Genomic DNA, 22,038 nt, shown 5'->3' with positions numbered 1-22,038 from the left:
GAAAAATCATCAATGCAAGTGAATGGGAGAAAATAATTATTTTCTGGTCCCGTTTGAATTGTGCCATGAATGTGAACATATGTTGTCTGTGAATTTTTTATATAATTTTTCATGTTACGAGTTTGACAGTATATGGTATGATTCTTCAGCTAGCAGTTGTGGAAAAGACATAACGAGAAAGACTACATGTCGCCTATGTGACGTCACTCTGTAAAGTTGACTTACCCGTGGTTTTCGCCAACCTCAACGATTTTGTCCTCTCCCTGAAAGAAGGCGGTGAAGTGCACCAAAGACACAGCCATGTTTAGCAGGATCCGTGAGCTAATGTCCTTGTGCGAGTGGTGGTAACGTTTCAAACACGTCGAAAGCAGCGAAGAGTTGTAGTCCACAAAGTGCTCTCACACAAAGTCTAACCGTATCAAACTTCTACCCGCTAAATTGTAGCATTCTTTACACGAAAAATTATATTAAAAATTCACAGACAACATATGTTCACATTCATTGCACAATTCAAACGGAACCAGAAAATAATTATTTTCTCCCATTCACTTGCATTGACGATTTTTCAACCTAGAGGTCCAGTGGGGTTAGCGGAAGGGGCGGGACTTACCAGCTCTAAAGAACGCACTATGCGGAAGTAAAGACGCTGGCTGAGAATCTCCAGATCAAAGCACAGGTAATAAAGAAGCATTTGAGCGATCTCAAATGTAAGTATGCAAACGACAAATAATGCGATAATCAACAATAAACAGCATACAAATCAAAATGGGCTAATGTTACTGAATGAAATTCCGACCCCGGAAGTGGTATGACTGTGCAAGCATTCGTGTTGATGGACTCGATATAGGCTACTCAATCTGTGTTACTTTTGATCATCGTTCTGAATATGATCCAGATGTAGGCTAGTCTTTGACAAAAAACAAGATTTTCTCAGCTTATTGCTCAAATGTTGCTTTTTTTTCTTCTAAAACTTACACACAAGTGTTGATAAAAAAGAATGCATGAAGATAGAATAAAAACGATTTTTTGTTTAAAAGCAGAGGGTCTGTTCTTTGTTTTGATATATTGCATCATGTTCAGATATTCATTCAACAAAATATGAGGCCCATGAAACTTTTGTGAAAATGACCAAAAATGCTGGCGTAGGCTGGCAACTTAAATAATAAAAATAATAATGATAATAATAGGCTAATAAAAGAAAACACAGGTGGGGAAGGGTTAAAACATTTCAACATTTCACTTTTTTTTATTATTATTATAGGTTCTATAGGTTACCTTTTTTATCATTTGCCTCACGCTTTAAGCAAAAAAAAAAAACACATTAATGACATAGGCTTCTAGACTGTTACAGCAAGTCTAGCAACAGACAGCTAATTATAAACCACATCAGTGCTTAAATAGCCTATTCATTCATTGCACAGTCGCAGAAACTTGAATGCACTGTTTTGGCTCCATATCTGAAAAAAAAAGTTAAAAAATAAATTTGTTAAATGGAGTGAAGACAACCATTAGGCTTTATTGTTTGTGTGTGCTTTTCTAAATTGTTTGTGAGGTAACAGCAAGAGCAGATTTAGGCTATTACATGGCAAACTTTTCAGAGACGGACAAACAGGTAATGGACCCGTCATGAGCTGCATTCACCCAATCACTGTTGTTGGCCTTATAAATATGTAAATAAGAACTATTAATTAATCCTGGGTTTTAATGTCGGAAACCCTAATACCATGCATTTCAGTCAAATTCCAAACAATGTTTTGGCACTCTTAAAGGGCACTTCGGAAAGGGGACGCCATTTGTAGGGGCGTGAACATAAGTGCACAACTGAAGGGATCACGAAGGGCCCTTCCACAAGCCCATATCAATTATTCATTATCTATAAATGAGCCTGCAACATATTAAACTGAAACCACTAGGAGTTTGAAAAGCAAAAGCAGAAGTTATATTTTTACAAAAATCATCAAATTGCAACAAAGCGAAAGGGCATGCACTATCCTCCAAATCACCTGTGAGCAGAATAGGTTTGGAGATGGAAAAGGAGAAAGTGACGTGATGTGAAGGCCAAATATGGTAACCCATACTTGGAATTTGTGATCTTCATTTAACCCATCCAAGTGCACACACATTAGGAGCAATGAGTAGCCTAGTGAACACACACACACTGCAAATGGTGAAAAAGACAAGAGCACTAAGGGGAGCTGTAATATAGCTACATATTTATAAAAAAATAAATTCAAACCATATGTATATACTGTTAATATTAGTATACTTTTTTTAATATAGCCTGTAATGATTAATACATTATAAAAAATATATATATATTTTTTAATCAGGTCCCTCTCCTCCCTGCACCATCCATCATCTCTGATGTTTTCCCTACATCTCTGTACACCTCTGTTGGTGGCATTGTTTGTGAAAATGTACATGCCTCTATTAGCATCTACTAACTATCATTGCTTGCATTTACAATGTCACATGCCTGCACGTTGAACACAATTTTTCTCCAATGAGGGGGAGGAGGAGGGTGGATGTGGGAGGGTGAACAGCACTTGTATTATTGCACTGATTGACTATTAGCTGGCATCACAAGGTTGAATCCTGGGCTGCGTTCAGCCCTGACAAAAAGATGCAAAACATTTTTCAAAGGAAACAGTGGTGCGTTGAACATCCTATTCTGATGACGCAAGAGTTGCAACTATGGCAGCTGAGAAGGCCATTCTTTGTGTTCTTTTTGAAGAATTTTCAGAGCCTGATGAAACCGGTATAATGTTTAATACTACAAAATACGCTTGATGTTACAGTCACTGCCCTTGCCATCCAGAATAAAAGAGAACATCCCAATCGAATGAGGGGATTTGTGGAAACTGTGGTTGCTAATTATTGTGATCCAACATTTGCCTCGCATTTCAGAATGAAAAGACAAACATTTCAGGTGAAGGATAATCCACTTCTTACCTCCGAGACTGTGTTATGATATGACCTTATTATTTTTATTGTGAGTATTAGGCTTATCATTATTGCTGATCACTGTTGATATGCTATATTTTAACTATAAAACTCTTGCGTCAAACATGTCTTCTAATATCTTCAATTGTTGCCGAGCTGCAGCGAACACATTTGTAAACGACTTTACTTGGATCCATTGTGCGAGCTGAATACTGCATTAATACTGCATGGTTTATATACATGTTGCTGCTGATTGGGCTGACATTTTTGACACACCCACCAAACAAGAGAAAACGTATCTCAAACACTGTTGTACACCGTGTCCAGGAAACATGTCGTTCAACCCGGAAAGCGGTTTGAGCTTGAACGTGCCCCAGTTATTCATTAGACAGCTATTGATGCTTTTCTGTTCTATCTTGTATAACGTGATGCTTCCATATGCGTTGTTCCCATAACAGAGATATAAAGCACTGTTTCTCTGAAATTTCCAAAGGCTCATAAAATATAATACTTTGTCTTGGCTTGATATACAGTCTAATGGTCTAACGAAATCTACATTTTAAACATCTTTCCAATTTAATGGGCCCAATACTTCCTATTTGAGCCAATGCAGATGAATGAGCAAAGTAATTTCAGGGCATGACCTCCCTGATTGAAAGCAAATCATGATTGGTTGGAGTGAGAGAGTGCTATGATTTGTCAGAGCAAATGGCTGTTATCTGATTGGCTTAAGCAGATGGTCACGGTGGTTGGAGTGAGTCCACATATTCATGGATTTGTCTGCATGTCTTGACACTAGAAGTGTTTCAAAATCTACACATGCAAGCAGGGATCAACAAATGCACTGGAAGCGATCCACTAATGCATGCAGCGATTCACAAATGTGCAGGAAGCGATTCACAAATTAATTCCAGGCAGAATTACTGTATGTTTGTGACATTAAACACATTTGTTTTATTTGCAAATCTTCTTTTTTTGTTGTTGTTGTTTTTTGTGAAACTCTTTACATTTATTTGTGGATCTTAATCTATTTATTTGGAATAATGCAACAATTCCAACTCCCATAGTATATACTCATGACGGGGGAGGAGAGTGTCACGGTTCATCGATCCATGTGTTCATTTTGTGTATCTGTTGGTTGTTGTGGGTGTGGGCTCTGAGTGTGTAGTGCTTGTTTGTTGCTTAGTAACCAGCTGATCACTTAATCAGTCCGCAGCTACAGCTAGTTACTTCTGTTGTTAGCTGCCTATATCTAGCGGGAGTGATTATTGCTGGGTGTCGGTTCGTCACTCTTGTCTGTGCTCTCTTACCCAGTTCCGGTGTCTGAGTTTCCTTATGGAGTTATTTCCGCAGTTAGGAATAATGGAATAGGATCGATCTCGTCTGTGTTTCCAGACTTCTGGAGATTGTTTGGAGTTCTCTTCATCCAGTTCCAGTTTGGCATCCACTCTGGGTTTATTCATATCACTCATCCTCTCCTGTGAATTTGTATCCTGGTTGCCCGCCTGCTATACGTGGTGTTTTGAGTATTATTCCTGTTTTAACCTGTCTTCGATAAACTGCTTGCTTGCACTTGGATCTACGACTCTCATTCTGACAGAGAGAGAGAGTGAGCAAGAGGGATATTTGAAGAAATACTGTAGAAAGCAAGACGGTTGAGAGACATTACAAAAGAGAAAAGGTCAGAGTAATATTAGGCTACTGGAAAAAGAGGGGTTAGGATCAGGCAAGAGCTTTAGGACCCGCGTTAATATTAGAAAAGCTTTCCAGCACTTGAGAGAAAACTGAAGTTGAAAACTGAGGTTGCGTTGTTTCTGCTCCATACATAAGTAACATCGGTTTTGAGTGTGTGCTGCTGGCGACTTACAACAAGCTTGTATTTACTCATGCACTGTATGTTCATTTTTGTTCTTCCAAGTTCCTTGTCGTTAGTTTGTGATCTTTGCTTTATTTTTTGCAAAATATTATTTTGCTTCGCTCCTGCTCTGGTAAAGAGACATCCACTCTTGCATCGCGTGTTCGTGCATTATGGGGGCGGAGAAATGAAGGGAGGGGTGTGTGTTTGTTTGTTTGAATTGATTTTTTAAATATCATATTATTAATATATTTACAACAATGATTCTCAGAAATCGCTTACTGCACCTTTAACTTATAAAGTTAAGAGCAGATCAGGAACACACACATACATATAAAACATATTTTAAAAACTTCATTATAAATGTACATTTATTTGTATCATATTAACAAATAAATAAAATGAATAAAATGTTCCTGTTGTCGCTGCCTAGCGTTGTCGTAGTAACATTCCATGTGAAGCTAATGAGGAAAATTACATGGACTTTCGTTGCTCCCTTTGCCAAATGCGTTCCAAACGGCTTCATGAAACACAAATCCTCCCTCCAAAGTCCCCACTTCAAAGGCTCCGCCCTTCGGAGTGAGTAGGGCATAGGGATGCGCACTTCCGATTGGAATTTGCCCTTACTAGTAAACATCAACTAGGCCTATATGAACAGTATCACAGAAAAAGATAACCCTTAATTATGTTTACCCAGGGTTTACCCTGACTTCAAAGTAGAACTATCAAAATGCTATATTACCCACACAAATATTTAGGAATATCTTTATAAACATTGGTTCCATGGAAACCATAGTTATTACTGCAGTAAAATTGTGATAACTTGGGATTAGTTGAACCGTTATAAAAAAAAAAAAATTTAAGAAAAATAAATCCCCATATTAATTTATTATGGTTTTCAGTAGTAACAATATCTATAGTAACTGTGGTATTTAGGTAAACTAGTATGTGGTTGCCCTGGTAAATGTTTGTAAGGGCACCTGCTAGTATCAGTATTTCCACTGTAAACACATGGCATATAACAAGTAGACTATTTAAAATTTAAAACCCTTCTAGAATTCCATTATATAAATTTTCAGGAAACTGATCCACGACAATATATGTCATAAGTGATTTGCCTTTTTAGTGTACTGGTGGTTTAACTGACCAGTGGTGTTTCTCCCTAACTAATCGTTGAATCCATTGCGATCATGCCACCCAGTGTTGATCAATAGAACAGCAGGTGGCCTCCACAGACTCTCACAAACTATGAGAATCCATTAATAATAATAATAATAATAATAATAATAAAACATGCCAGGGGATATATGTAATTTTTATTTATTACAGAAATACAAACAGTGAAAAACCTACTTTAACCGAACATTAGAAGACTGTGTAAAATAAACTGGCATTTATCATTGCAACCAGGCAATGAATTTCCTATAACAAAAATCTTTAAGGTAACCAATGCGATTAATTATACATATTCATAATTAAGCCAGTGTATATCCTTTAAAATCAAACAGATGTGCTTGATAGGCAAAGAAAGAAGGAATGTCACCTGAAATGAATTTTCATTTCATGTACAGGCCCTTATGTAGCCTTATAGTATCTAAAGACTGATAGTTTCTCTCTATGAGAACTAGATAATGTTCATAATTTCACAACTGGAATGAAATAATGTTACAGCCTAGTCCTCTGATTAGCAGGAAGTTCATCCTGGTCGAGCCCCCACAGGAATGTTCGCAGGCGTGTCACTTCCTTCAGTAGATCAGGGCTTGGGATTGGCTGAGTCAGGTCCAGGCGAGGTGTCTCGTTAGGCAAGATAAGAGGAGGATGGTCCAAGAAACTCTCAAAAATATCTGAAAACATGTGAATAATATTAAAGAAAAAAATGATATATTATACATAATACATATTATATTACATAGTATATTACATACAATTTAAACGTTTGGGGTCAGTAAAAACATTTTTTTATATTTTTTAAAGAGGTATTTTATGCTGAGGAAGAATGCATTTATTTAATCAAAAATACCGTAATATTATGATATTTTGTTACAATTTGAAATAACAATTTTGTGAATATATTTTAAAATGTAATTTATTCCTGTGGTGTTGAAGCTGAATGTCTTTACTGTCACATTTGATCAGTTTAATGCATCTTTGCTGAATAAAAGTATAACTTTCTTTAAAAAGAAAAACATTTACTGACCCCAAACTTTTAAACAGTAGTGTATGTAAAAGAATCTGATGTAACTATAGTTTAGGGGCGTATTATCATTACTAAAAAATAAGTTATTCATTTATTAAGGTTGTGACTCACCGCCTCCAAGCTCGGTATCGAGAGGCGGAGCCCATGAGGAAGGTGGGGCTCTCGTTGGTCCAAGTTTATAATGAGTGAGAAGATGGTGAAGCTGGGAAGGATTTAGCAAGGAATGTTCTTCCTGTAAACTTGACCAGGATGACTGAAGGAAGAGAGTGGAAATTTATCGTCATGTGACTGAATTATGGATGTTAAATATCATTGTGCTAGTATTTATTTTCATATTCAGCGCAGGGGTCCGTATGTTCTCAGACTCTCACCTGAATAAGGCGTGTCTTAGGTATGCACAGGAAATTGACCGTAACTGATAGTTTCTTTAGAAACTCTGATGCAATATCTCCAAGGCCTGCTCCTTGTAGCCAGTCTAGAACCAGGTCCAGATTTGTTCGAATTTGAACCGCACGTGACCAAGAGAACAGACTGTCTAAGATGGAACGAACAAATCATTTTCAACATCACACTGCTGGTCCAGCCATAAACTCACTGCCATCACAAGTCAGCTTCTGTCATCGCTGCTCGAAACCATGCGCAAACACAATTGTGTTTATGAAAGATTGTAAATTCTCACCTCTCTCCAAGAGTGTGTTGAGAAGAGATGTGTTTGTGAAGAAGAAGAGGTAGCCAAATGTTTGGGAGGTTAGCGGCGGAGAGAGGCAAGCTTCTCGGGAAAGCTGCAGAGAGCAGCGATACACTTCCACCAGTCCAGCCACGGTGGGCGGCAAAGTGGAGACGTCCTCTTCTTCGTCTCCTTCACCTTCACTACCTGCTCTGTCCTTGGCTCCTGCTTTTCCTTTCTTCTTCTCCTCACTGGAGAAGGGGTTAGTGTCTAACAGTGCTGGGAGGAGGGAGTATAATGTCTGAAAGAGAGAGGAAATGTGATAGAAATACATTTAAAACATTATATTAAAAAAATGGGTCATTCAAGCAGCACTGATGCACATTCTCTCACCTTGGTCAGATGGTAAACACATTGCTGAAAGGTGTGCATAATGACGTCGTCCAGCTGTGCCAGTGCCTCAGAACAGGTGTCCATGTCAGCCGAAAGCACAGGGTCACCCGGGGCTACAGGTTAATGTGAGACAAAACTTACCATACATAACTCAAAATGTCCATAAAATCACATGGAGGAATATTCAGATCATCCCAGGTGTGACTAAGTAGCTGATTATTAAAGTCCCCGTTAAATCAAAATTGACCCTATTTACTTTGTTGGTGCATATTACTAGTCTTGTGGTGAACAATTAATCCGTGCAAGTAAATATTTAAAAAAAAAAAATTTACCATGGTAATCTTTAATCAAAATCTGAAAAGTTACTTCCGGTCTGGAATGGCGTCTTTTTCTGATGACGTAGGTTTGACGGCTTGGGTTGAAAACGCTTAACCACTCCCCTCAAACCGTTAGTCTGCTATGAGTGAGAGATGGAGAGGAGGAGCGCTAGAGTAAAACCCTGCCCTCTGTTCAATATTCCGTTTCACTTGGAAATACGTCATAACACTGGAGAAAAGTCGTTTGCAACTTCCGGTTCACGGGGACTTTAACATTGATAATTTATAATAATTGCAATTAGTTTCAGCATATTCATTGACAATAAAATGTTATTTTACGAGCTCATCTTAGAAAGAAAACTTGCTGCTTGTTGACAGTGCATCATATGACGAGTACATTTGGCAAAGATTTTAACGTTTACTCCATGAGCTGCTTGTATTTGAGTTGTATGAGCCATACGTCAGTATGTTGAATATATTCTCATTGTAATTATTTTCAAAGTTCAGGCCTAATCCGCAGGTCATAATGTTTGCTTAGACTAGCAGGTTTACCAAAAAAGGACAAGATGGGATAGTTAGAGATGAGAGAAAACTGATTTATTTTAACAAAAGACATAACACGTCTACAGCAGAAGATATGGCACATTGTGTAATACAAGTATTTTTGGTTTTCAGAAAACATGCTGTAATCGCTGATCTCTCTCTCACCTTCAAATTCCCATTCTTTTTCCATGGCTTCGACTTTGACCTGAAAGAAGTTGAGGAGCTCCGTGGCATTGGACATCCAGAACATGAGAGGTTGAAGGTCAGATGAGAGCTTCTGCACGCTTGGGGGAGGAAGTTCAACCTCAGCCTCTGCTGGGCTGAACAACCATAAATAAAATAAAACATTATAAAACCTCTGCACTGTGCACAAAATGCACACACATATATATTGATACATTGCTCTGTTTAAATTATTTGTTTCATTGTGTGTTTAAAATTTGGATACATGGTTGGTCACCATCTGACATTTTTAGCTTGTGGCATCTAAGAATAGTTTTATAATTTCTAAAGTTCTGTTCACACCAAGAACGATAACTAGCGTCCACACCAGCGGATGATATCATTCTGTTTATTCTAAGCGTGCACTACAGTTTTGTCGTCTACCGCTTCAAATCCTCAAGTTCTTTAAAGCAGGATGGATTCTGATAGGCTGTCATTGTTTTCATCACTTTCTGAAAGTGATTCCAATGACATTGTTTCTCTGTGTCATTATCATTATAGGTGTTTCTGCTATTCATTGATATTTAGAAAGATTTTTAGAACTATATCTTTATCGTTAGCATTATAGTTATCGTCCTTGGTGTGAACGGGCCTTTAGAGGAAAATGTTATATATACACAGATGAGCCAAATAATTATGACCAGGCACTGGTGAAGAGAATATCTTTGATCATCTCTTAATAAGGCCACATATTAAGGTCTGGGTAGATTAAATGGCAATCAGTTCTCGTAATCAACTTGTTGGATGCAGGAGAAATGGCCGCCTTATGGCAAGGTGAGGTCAGAGAATCTCTGAAATGGCAAGGCTTGTGGGCTGCTCCTGGTCAGCAATGGTGAGAATATATGTGAATATATTGGCCCGGCCCAAAAAAAGTCGCCATTTGGATTTAAATAGGCAAATGCTTAAGAGACAATCATTGTATCGTTATTGCAGGGCTTATTGTGTTTCTAGCATGTTATATGTTTGGGAACAGTTCTTTTACTCTAATTGATGGCGTATGTAGTTTTTGTACATTTTTTAAACAACCATGTAGGAAGACACTTAAGTAGACTTTACTGAGTGCTTGACTCTTGCATTGTCAATACAAGATCTTGACCAAAAATGTATGCACCTCTTGATGGAAATAAATGTTGTAATGTTGTGAAGAGTCGAGCACTCTGTAAAGTTTACTCCAGCACATCCCAAAGACTTTCAATTTTTTTAAGTTCTGGACTCAGAGGTGTTAATTCATGTGTGAAAATGATTCTTCATGCTCACTGCCAACCATTCTTTCACAATTTGAGCCTGAGGAATCTTGACATTGTCATCCTGAAATATGGCCATGATGTGTCTTTCACATGGTTGATTAAGAAATAAAAATCTGCACACTCCATCAATTAGGATTAGAAGAACTGTTGCCAAACATACAACATGCTAGAAACATAATAATCGCTGCAATAATGATCCAATCATTGAATCATCACTCAATAATTTCTTATTTTTTTTGGTCGAGCAGTGTATATAAATTTATTTTTGTGTAATATTATTTCATTATAAAATTATTTGTCATACATTAATTATATATTTAAACATTAAATACATAAAAACACAACACATGCTCAGTGTTGGGTAAGGTGATAGGAATTTACTGTTTACAGGCCTGTCACTGAGCAACAATGTTTGAACAGTGTATACAGATCTACAGCATGGAGAGGTAGTGCAGGTTCTTACTTTTGTGTTGGATGTTTGTCACCGAACTCTTTAATTTTGTCCTGAAAGATGAATAATGGAACAGAGAGAGAGAGAGAGAGAGAGAGATTAATGCAGACTCGGATGAATGCATGGGTGGGAGTGTTTGGCTGATGTGTCCGGACAATGACAGCACATTTTCCAAACGGGTGGAAATGACATCAGTCAACCTCTGTTTACAAACTACGGCGAAATTCCAATGAAAGCCTATCTGTGTCTGCAGCTGTGGCTCCTCAACCACAGTTTAACAGTGCAGAGAGAGAGAGTCCATTTTAAGACACTCCCGTTCAATAAACTATTAGTGTTTGTTGTGTGTTTTAACTGTTACTCCAGTTTTATCTGTGCCTTAGTTTGACAAAACAACTTTGCATGAGCCAAAGAGGAGAGAAAAAGTGTAAGGAACAGTGATGGCCTGTTCAAATCATTTCATGTTCAATATCACCTTTGCATTCCAATAACCGTCTCAGTGCTGTTACATAACAGCCAACTGTGCTTCACTTTACTCTTAATAAAGGTTGTGGTTTTACACTTTATGATATCATGTCATCTAGACAAGTGGTTCCCAGCCTATTTTGTCCCATGAGTGAGGCTCAAGCACCACTTCATCAACATCGAATCAGACATAATGTGTTCATTTTTACTTATATTATACTGTACATAATTGAGAATGATTAGTAATATTAAAATGACTATAATTACAATGATTCACTTAAAAACATATCTAAAAATGCACTGTATTTTTTAAAAAGACCCAGAAGTATTTGTCATGTTATAATTCCATTTAGTTTGATATTGGTTTGATTGGTAGACATTTGATGGGATGAAAATGACAAAACAGAAATACTTTTTTAAAAGTCTGAATGTGAGCCGTTAACTAAAAGCACGAGATTAATGCTTAATTCAATTTTTAAAATAATAATAAAGATAATTATTTAATTATTAATATTCATTTAAAAACTGTCATTTCTGTTTTATAGGTTTACCAAACCAAAAGCACTTTTGGACACTTACCCAAACAATTCCTTTGATCTGATTGGCTGCCTTTAAAAGCAGTTGTGGTGTTAATTCAGGATCCAGATGTTTAGAGGCGTAGTCAATCATGAGCGACAGAAGAAAGGCAGGTGCTAAGGCCCCGCCCCCTGAATCTGGACTGGAATTCTTCGAAATAATTTCCTGAAATTAAAGTAGAAGTAGTAACCGATTTGTATAAATAAATATTATGATGCCATGGCAAGACTGAAACTACTGCAGTATTTGTTACACCAGTGATTATATTTTTCCTAAATTAAGTTTCATTGCAACACTCACTAAGTATGCCGTATTATAAACATTTACGCAGAAATGTTGGCTGAACTGTGCTGTGATTTTTAAATCGCTGTAGTCTACAGATTTCCGTTCAGTAAATCATTATGATAAAGCCCCCCTGTCAGAACTCTGTATTTACATGCACTACTGTTTGTTTATGACAGATATATCAAGGAGTATTCGATCGTATCAGTGTTTACCTGCAGCAAGGCATCGGCATGTTTGGCCTGGAATCTCAGTAGTGATTCTGTTGACCCCAGATACTGGCGAAGCATTTCCTGTCTATCTGTCATCCCACCAGGGCCGTAGGAAGTTGACATGTCACCTTGCCATGGTGGCGGTAAGGCCAGGGGCGGGGCGGGGGTCACACGGGGGTCACGGTAAAGGAAAAGGAAGTGGCTGCCAAGACCCAACAAGTCTCCTGGCTTTAGGGCTGCTTCTCTATAAAGTGGAGCTCCATTAAGAGTGACAGGTCCTCCTCTGAATGGACGGGCCAAGGCTAAGGAAGAATTAGAACAAGAAGCATAATTGCAGACAGTATTCGGCAAGCTATTCAAAACATGTTGCTAGCTGAACTAGCAACAGAAAAAAAATAGCTAAGCTAAGCTAACTAGTTGCACTAGAAGCTACAGTACATTGCAAAAGTAGCTTGCTATGCATCTAAGCTATTTAAATTTTTAACAAATATGAAATATTTTAAATAGTAAGCTGTAATTTTATCTAACAGCTTAAACGTTTAAACAAAATCTCCAAAAGAATTAAAACAGAAAACCATAAATTGCTAGTTGCTGTTTGTGCAAACTGAATAATTACCATATTCATGAACAATGGTATTTGTTTGATACTCCAATATACCACAGTACTACCATGGTACATACAGAACAAAAATACACAGAAACACTGTGGTATTTAAGTGCTTTTGTGTAATGTTAATGTTTTGATAGTTTTTTGTTTGATGAATGTCTTTACCTGCATCGTTTCACAAGCATGTGAAAGAGTTAACCATGAAATAAAAATGTACCTTTTTTGGTTTTTCATGCACATTATTATTTATTTATTTTTAATTCATGTACCCTTGTAATCTTTAATCAAAATAAGTTCCCCTCCTACTTGCAGCAACATCTCTTATCTTCTCTGATGATGTGTTTACTGGCGTGGGGGCGGGGCAACCTGTCACTCACATGACATCACCGCAATAGCAAACCACAACAATCCAATCAATTCCCAATGTGCAAAATCAAATCCCGTCCTACATTTTTTCTTGTTTGAAAAGCTGTTTCACTCAGATATATGTCACAATAGGGAAGAAAAGACTACTGCAAACTCTATTTCTTGTCAACTGTAACATTGACCTTCTTCATCGCTATAGCACAACGGAAGGATTTGCATGTTTGTTTTCAAGGGTTGTCACTAGTGAACTTTTTGCTGTCCGTGTTATGCCTCCCACACACTATACGACTTTTAAAGTAATCACATTGCTGTTCTTTTCACACTGTTAGAAGTCACCGATGTCAATTCCCTTCAAAACGCATTTCACACTACAGGACTTGGATTGCAGACAGGTCTAGATATTTAACGTGCTACGTATCTCTCGGGCACCGACAATATTTAACATGCAAAATATCTCTCGAGCATCGGAGATGTCACTGTGAACTAGCACAGATTTGCCTCTCATTTTGGGCTTTTGTCGGCAATCTCCGTTAAATGTTTATGAAAATCAGGGCTAGGGTGTAGGGTGTGGGCGGCATTAGCAGACTAAATATCTAGACCTGTCTGCAGTCCAAGTCCTGTCATTCGAAATTTGTTTAGAATGAAACTGACGTTGGCGAGGACCGACAGTTGTGCAGTGTAAAAAGAACAGAAATCCGATGACCTTGGAAGTCTTATAGTGTGTGGGCAGCAGCATAAATACCTCTCGGGCATCTGCAATGCATTGGCACTTCTCTCAGTTTCTTGCCTTTGAAAACTGACACATAGTGATCGTCAGCTGAGGTCATGATTGAGTGCAGATTTGCCTCAGATTTCTGGCTTTTGTTGGTGATTTCCATTAACTGTAGGTGAGTGGAAAACCAGGGCAAAAATCGGGCAGGGTGTGGGCAGCATTATAAAGCATCAAAAAAGTGCAGCACTATTTAATCATTAAAATGGCTCAAATTCAAAGATATTTAGTTAAACCACCCAACACTGATTGCAGTGTTTCTTCACGTCAGTACTGCCTGTTCCTGTTTTATCACGAATGTTTGAAATCCTTGGTGCTGCATTATTGAATGCGAATGTAAAAAATGATCAAAATCAGAGCCCAGGTGCAACAAACCCCTTCTTCATTGCTTTTATCTGTCTTTAGTTAGCTTGGTGTCAGGGTACCTTGACCGCGTGGTTGCTCTGGGACGGCTGTGTCTCTTCTGATCAGGAGGTGTCGGGCAAGCAGGTCAGGAGCTGAGAGGTAAGTGTCCACTTTTAGAGGCCTCTTCCCCTTCCTCTCTCTCTCCCTGTCCATCTCACGCTCACGGAATGTTGGCTTCCGCCCAAAAACATGTGTGTGACCCGTCATTATGTACAACACAAAGTCCTGAACAAATAATAAACAAGAAAGTGAGAGAGTGAGAAGGAGAACAACGAGAGTGGAAAAAAGCTGTTATCATCTTCATTGTGGTCTTTACTACAATCTGTGCAATCTCCTATCTTAAGTTGCAGAAATACAGCGACGATAAGGAATGAAGAGTGTTACAGTTTTCGACAATATGTGCTTGTGTGAGGTCATTGTGCAGAGATGAAGCAGTAGACACAGCATGCTTGTGTTGGCATTGTGCAGCCCGTGTGTGTTTATAGAGCTTCTGTATGGCTGTTTTGTGCAGTTTGTTCAATGGCCATTCCACTCAAAGGTATGAAAGCTTTGATGGTATGTTGTGATTAGAGGAATACAGGAATTATGTCATGGGATGGCTGTAAGATAAGTGAGTTGATGCATGTCTAGCCTTGCTCTGGTCATAGCCCTGCAGTAACAGGAAGTATGGCCGATCTGTCGGTGGAAGGATCAGACTCTGCGACATCACTTCCAGGTCACAGGTGTCTTTCTCTTCCTCAGCTGCACGAGTACGTCTGTCCGCCTCACATCCACCACCTCTTGGACCGGGGACCTGAAAAATCACACAAGGATAGTACTGGGAATGGATTACATGCATTTATCACGACACACATAATACATTGACTTATGTTGTGTCATATTAGGTATAAATGACATTAAAGGGCTAAACAATAAGAAAGCTCAGGTCAGGATCTCTCAGTGTGAGAGACTTTCTTGGGGTGAAAATGTTGGAAGGGCAAGCAGAAATCAAGATAACTTAAAACATCTGTTAATTTGAACTTTTCATGACAAGGAATGTTTAGGAGAGGTTGTAAAATGTACAATTTGTCCATTGGAAGGGTAAAAATATTGGAAGGACAAGTAGAAATCTGAACTACTGGCCAAAACCGGGCAAGCAGAAAAAAGTCCTTATTGTTGAGCCCTGCGTTATTAATTTGATTTCACATTATTGAGGTTGTAATGTATTGAAAAGTTGGTCTGTATCTTTATTTTACCTCTTCACCTTCAGTAGCCATCATGCTCACTATGTTCTTTCTATCCTTTCCATTGTTTGAGGCATTTCCAGAACGCCGAGGGTCATTGGTGGCAGTGTTGCCCTGACGACGTCTAAGACTCAGGTTCATATCACTAATGCTCCTCCTAAGTTCTGTGTTCCGCCCTCGATGACCTCGTTCTTCTTCTGGACCACCCCCAGAAGACATGCGGCTCCGCCTCCAACGTACACCTGTTACCACAATAGTGTTTTCCCACAAATGAATTGCCACGCTGGTTAATACACTTGTAAAATCTCTTACAGTTAAATACGATGATGTTCCAACCTTGATAGCTCTCTCCATCCCTCTCTCTCTCTTTCTCTTTCTCTTTCTCCTCCCTCTCGTATTCATCAAGGCGCTGGATCTCAAACCGTCGTTCAAAACCATCCTTGGGTCTCCACATATCCACTAGCTGTAAGGGACATTCCCAGGATGCCACGCCCCTTCGACACTCTGTTTGCCATTTAATGGCTCCATCTGGCTGCGGAATGGGCTTTCCAATGACATCACATAACAGGAAGTCCTCGGGGGAATATTTCTGGAGAGCTGACCAGGTGAACAGGAAGTCAGGACATTCAGAGGGGAATGATACAATGAGCGGGTAATGCCTAATTTCCTATATATAATCTGTGATGTCTGCACTCAAATGCATATTTAATTATCTGCAGCTTGCTTTTGATGTTTTATTTTTCATCCATTACAAGACTGAGATAATGGATGAATGAACCCAATATGCTGCAGCGGACCCATATGAAACTGCCTAAATCATTATTTAATCACCCAATGTCATTCCAAATGTGTTAGTATCGTATTTCTGAATAATCCTCACTTAATTCTTTACATACAACAATTCAAACACCACAAAAGCACCATAAAAGTGATTCATGTGGACATTGCCCTATATTCCAAGATTTTTTGTGAGGAATGGAATACACTATTCTTCAAAAGTTTGCCATTAGTTTATATTGTTACAAAAGATTTCCATTTCAAATAATTGGTATTCGTTTGAACTTTCTATTCATAAAATAATCCAGAATATTTTTTTTATCATGGTTTCCACTGAAATATTAAACAGCACAACTGTTTTCAACATTGATAATAATTCTTAAGCAGCAAATCAGCATATTAGAATGATTTCTGAAGGATCATGTGACACTGAAGACTGGAGTAATGATGCTAAAGATTCAGCTTTGCATCACAGGAATAAATACCTGTTTAAAATATATTCAAATAGAAAACATTTATTTAAAATTGAAATAATATTTAACAATATTACTGTTTTTTACTGTATTTACCTTGGTGAGCCTTCTTTTTAAAACATTAAAACAAATCTTGGTCATAACACATGAAAGGACTGATGGCATTTTGGCTTTAATGACATCAAACCTGGCATGGCATGTCTGTGTGCCATTTCTGAATCTGAAAGGGGTTCGCAAATAAGATTTCAGAGCAACAGTGGAGGTCAATTATCAGTGAAAAATGACTTAAATTTCATGATATCTGTGACTAGTGAACTATATTTTATTACGTTCATTGGCATTGCACAAAACAATTTGCATTATAGGGCACAAGTCTGAAAGACTTGGGATACATTTATGGTGCTTTTGTCTTTTTTTGGATTTTGACAGCTGTGGCCAGATCATTTGCATCATAAATGTATCCAAAAAATGTCTTTCAGATTTGTGAAAGACACAAGACACTTCAGGCACAAGTCTGAAAGACATTTTTTGGATACATTTATGGTGTTTTTGTCTTTTTTGGATTTTGACATCTGTGGCCACATCATTGGCATGATTTTATGGGACTGTATTTTTTTACAAATGTTCACATTAGTGACCACAACAGCTAACTAAACTGGTTGACCATTGCAGGGAATGAAATACCTGTGTCTTCACTCTCGTTCTCTCGTTCTCTCTCAGTGTAGCGGGTGATGACCTGCTGAATGAGCTGGCGAGCAGTGGAGTGTATATTTGCCAGGAGGCTCCGATAGTTAGCGCCACTGGACAGGGCATCTCCATAGATCTTGACCAGCCCAGGGGCGTTAGAGGAAGCAGGAGGCAGGTAGTGATGTGATGAAGGGGTGGCAGAATGCGCCCATATTTCCCTCTCACGTTCTCCAATGGCGCGGTCTCGGTCGCTGTTGGACCGGCCTCTCAGGAAGAGGTGAGACAGCCTTTTGGCCCTGGACTGCTGATTGGCTGGGCGAGGGCGGAGGAAGGCAGGAGAAGGGGATGGAGAGGGTGGGGCAAGAGAAGGGGTGGAGTGAGAGAGGGAGGAAGGGACTGATGATGGGGCCTCGTGCAGGGAAGCGGCATCTGAGCTAGTTGTGGACCTGATAAAATGAAGGAACAGGAAGGAGGTGATTTACAAATCATTTATTGTATGTCAGTTGTTATTGTATAAGCTGTATACATACTCAGTGAGGTACTGTATGTACAGACATGTTGATGTCACATACACATTGTTTCATTAATGTGTCATCATTATTTGGAAGGAGGAATGTTAAAACAGTGACAGTAAACATGTCACTTACTCGTGCCACAAATGTAGAGAAAGTAATAAAAAAAAATGTGTCCAGATTAATTAATTGATTCAAAAATACAATTAAAAGTGTAATTCATCATACAATGACTTGAATACAATTATTCTATGATGATCATGTTCTAATTTTCTGAATTAAGATTCGTTTTAATCTTTTTGAGTGGCATAAATTCAAAACTATTTGGGTGATACAACTGTCCTGATATTGTAATGAAGAAAAAAACTTATTAAAGTATGAAATTATTGAAAAAATAACCTTATTAATTACTTTAGAAAAAGTATTGAATAAATATTTTCAAAACTTTCAAGGTCATGTGGTGCAACCAACATACAAACAGATATACAAATTAATGAATCATGAACTTATAACGAAGCGAGGGCCCTTGGAGATTTTTTTTTTTAAATCTGCACAGGTCAAAATAAGGTCATAAGTAAAATATAATTTTTGTCAAGGTCAAAAATGTGTGTCAAGGTCATAAGTCTCAGATATTAAAAATATTAGATCATTTGACCTGTTTATGACAAGGCAATTTTAGTTTATAAAATATCATGTGGTGCGACTCCCCCAAAACTTTGTGAATTATTAATTCATGATATTTATTTTAACACAAGACTGATTTAGAGTCATTAAACTTAAACGTTTGTTTAAAATGGTTTAAAAGTTTTTCCATATGAAAATAACATGAATACATTTCTAAGAGCTTGGCACATGTCCTTTAAACACGCTTTTTTTTATATTTTACTTTATCAGGGATACTCTTATTTGTCATTGATCCAGAGAGTAAGAGAAAATTCAGAACACTGACTTGACTGATGCTGCACTGGGCCAACGAGCTCCCAACTTGGCAAAGTGTTTCCGTGGAGAATTTATCCACAAGCCCACTGGGAAATGGAGCTTCCTAAATCGGGGACTGCCAGACTCCTCCATCTGAGGGAGTGAGAGAGGGAGGTGAGGGTTGGACGGGAGTGTGGAGAATGGAAAGATAAAATGGACAAAAATAAATTAAGAAAGGAAGGATCAGGGCAAGTAGGAAAAAGCAAGAAAGGGAAATGTCTTAACAGTCAGAGAAAAAAGGATGCAGAGAAACACCAGAAGAACACTGACATAAGATATCAATTTTAGCCGTTGTGCAAGACTTTGAAGTTGTAAAAGATTTCATTTCCTGGGGTTGTGTCATTGACATGTATTCCTCTCCAAAATCAGATCTCGGCAGTGAATGACATTCAGTAGACAAATGGCAGGAAAAGCTAACATCTCGTTGAATAATCAGGACGTGCCGTGTCATACATTCTTCGTCATCTAACAGTCTATGAGTAACTGAGCATTAACGCAGCTAGCAGGGAATGCCACAAAGTTGACGGCAGGCGGTGAATAGTTATGGCTCTGAGAAAAAGATTTATTTCACATTCATGTCTACATGTCTAATGAAAAGCAGAGGTTTGGCACTGTTGCTCCTGAGCTAAGCAAACTCGTGGAAGTCAAGTAAGAGTCAAGTGGCTTCGCCAAGAGGCCATGACGAAGATATCAACCAACATGAAACTATCACTGCTGAGGATCAGCCATGCAGCCAAACCACATTCTATGAATATCATCCTTTTTATACTTTGATTAAAAGCGCTGAATGTCGGCTATGCATAATAACATACATGTTTTTGTCCTCCGCCCTGACTGTGGACTTCACCTCCATGTATCCTCGCAGACAGATGGGGAAAACCCCTGAACAGACCCCCTAAGTGTCAGCTGCCCTCTGTCGATCCTCAAAAGTGAACTTCACTTTTAATATGTTGACTCTGTGACCATAATTGATTTCATCACATTCTACAAAGTTAATGGTGGATGTAGAACAACCAAGACACAAAATTTACTACATTTGGTTGGGAAAGGCTTTCAGTATATGCTGACTAAAGCTCCAAACCTGTCATTTTGCATCAGTAAAATGGCTTTTCTCACCAGCGGAGGATCTGAATGCGACTTACCCACTGTGACGGGCTTCCTCTTTATAACAGGATAAATCTTCGGAATGGCTGTTGTTGTTTGTGAAGTGTATTATAATAATATAAAATAAATACCAGTGGAGGTCGGCTCTGTGTCTCCTTATTCCAGAATAATAAGGCTTAAATAGTCCATTTTCTGCATGAGGCCTTGCTTTGACCGGAATTTGTCCTTTCACCCAGTTTTTAGCATGTCTTTTTCATTTTCGATGTAAAAGTTGTTCTAGAAGGGTCCTCTAGTCCTTATTCTTGCTTTCTATTTCTTTCTAGTTTTCTTTCTCCCCTTTTCTGCGTCTATAGATAGAGAAGCAGACCCATTGTTCTAAATGACAGAATTTCCTTCCTCCCCAATGGACAACACCTATATCCTGAGAAAAAAAGAGAGAGAGGGAGACATAGAGAGAATATGAAATATACACATAAAGCAATGTCAAAGAAACTGCTGTATGTACTAAACGCAAGACAAAAAAATGTAATAAGCACTCGTCAGGATATTTAATAGTCCTATGTCCATACAAAATCAAAACGGCGCCGGAAAGTGTCTGAGAGTAGTAGAACTCTTAGTAAGGGTAGACGCCATATTGAATTTTATATGGATGAAAATGAGGTTGTGAGGGATAAACTTAGAGTATTTACAATGGCATTCGCTGTATAAAGGGCCTAGATCACGTGTAATTTTCAATACTCAAAATTGTTTTATGGAGTTTTCTTTTAGTGAAAGTTCTTTGTTTCGTTTGTCATGCTTTTGAACAACACTACAGTCCATTGAACGTACTTCAATCCCTCACAGCCTCGTTTTCATTCCTGTCAGAAATTAAATATGCCGCTACCCTTACTAAGATCTATATGGGGACAATCCTCAGGAAATATAATACATCTGAAAGAACTGAAACAGTATATATGTTTATTACCTAAAAGAATGGGCACAAGATTATAGCACTGGCCTCAGCATGTTTTACCCAACGCTCTTTGGTTTGTGTTGTAGGGTTTTTGAAAAAAAGAGGAAGCAGGAAACCTGGGACAGGATGTCAAAGACAGAGAGGCACCTGTAACCTTTAACCTTGTCAACAACAGAATGATGTGTCAGGAAAGAAGAAGCATTTGTATCCGTATATGTGAATGTGTGTATACATATTCTATTTGAGTGCACAAGAATAAGAAGCATTTGGGTGAATATACCAATACTTAACCATTGTTCTTGCTTAAAACCCAAATCTAACTAAATTTAGTGAGGTTTATTCACAAAACAAGAATAAAATAGTAAAATAACTATTGTATATAATTTTGCTTTTCAAGTTATTTTTTCTTTCAAGGAACATCCAGCTATAACAGTTTTTTTTTTTTTAGTGTAAAGCAATTATGCTGTTCTACATAACATAAATACACACACACACTCACATGCACCGTGTCAGACCAAAAGAGTCTGCTAAGAGCAGTTGGTCTCTCAGACAGGAAGCACTGACAGCAGGCTGTGAAGGCTCCTGTGCGTCATTCAGACTTGTCCCTCCATGTTTGTTTTTAGTATGTAAGTGAAAGCTCTTCCTGGCTCCTGGTCAGAGGGAAAGGGTTTGGAATGAAGTGTGCATACAGTAGCACACTCTTTGGTAAAAAAAAAATTCTTATACATCTCTCTCACACTCCAACTCCAGCTCGGGAATGAGAAGATGGTTTGGTAGCCAGCAGTGCCCTACAAAGGCAGAGGATAGTAACTACACTG

General features: G+C 38.3%; 1 protein-coding gene across 2 annotated transcripts; it reads right to left on the bottom strand.

The window, feature by feature from the left end:
* Nucleotides 1–6,093: 6,093 nt before the first annotated feature.
* On the bottom strand, nucleotides 6,094–20,689 carry rasip1 (Ras interacting protein 1). Of its 2 annotated transcripts, none has more exons than XM_081388488.1 (16): nucleotides 20,400–20,689; nucleotides 19,136–19,257; nucleotides 17,672–18,120; nucleotides 16,074–16,334; nucleotides 15,750–15,979; nucleotides 15,146–15,307; nucleotides 14,535–14,739; nucleotides 12,371–12,669; nucleotides 11,877–12,038; nucleotides 10,848–10,888; nucleotides 9,081–9,235; nucleotides 8,056–8,168; nucleotides 7,675–7,963; nucleotides 7,367–7,530; nucleotides 7,107–7,248; nucleotides 6,094–6,642 (listed from the first exon to the last, which is right to left on the bottom strand). In XM_081388488.1, the coding sequence occupies exons 2-16, from the start codon at nucleotides 19,255–19,257 to the stop codon at nucleotides 6,464–6,466; spliced, it is 2,973 nt and encodes a 990-aa protein (XP_081244614.1). In that variant the 5' UTR covers nucleotides 20,400–20,689; the 3' UTR covers nucleotides 6,094–6,463. The 2 variants fall into 2 exon arrangements, with proteins under 2 accessions (XP_081244614.1, XP_081244613.1); XM_081388487.1 differs by having other exon boundaries at nucleotides 20,307–20,617.
* Between the last annotated feature and the right edge of the window lie 1,349 nt (nucleotides 20,690–22,038).

Source organism: Scardinius erythrophthalmus, assembly GCF_964197995.2.
Source record: "Scardinius erythrophthalmus genome assembly, chromosome: 16".
Classification (NCBI taxonomy): Eukaryota; Metazoa; Chordata; class Actinopteri; order Cypriniformes; family Leuciscidae; genus Scardinius; species Scardinius erythrophthalmus.
The sequence above is the reverse complement of the archived record's forward strand: the minus strand, read 5'-3'. Positions and strand labels throughout refer to the sequence as shown.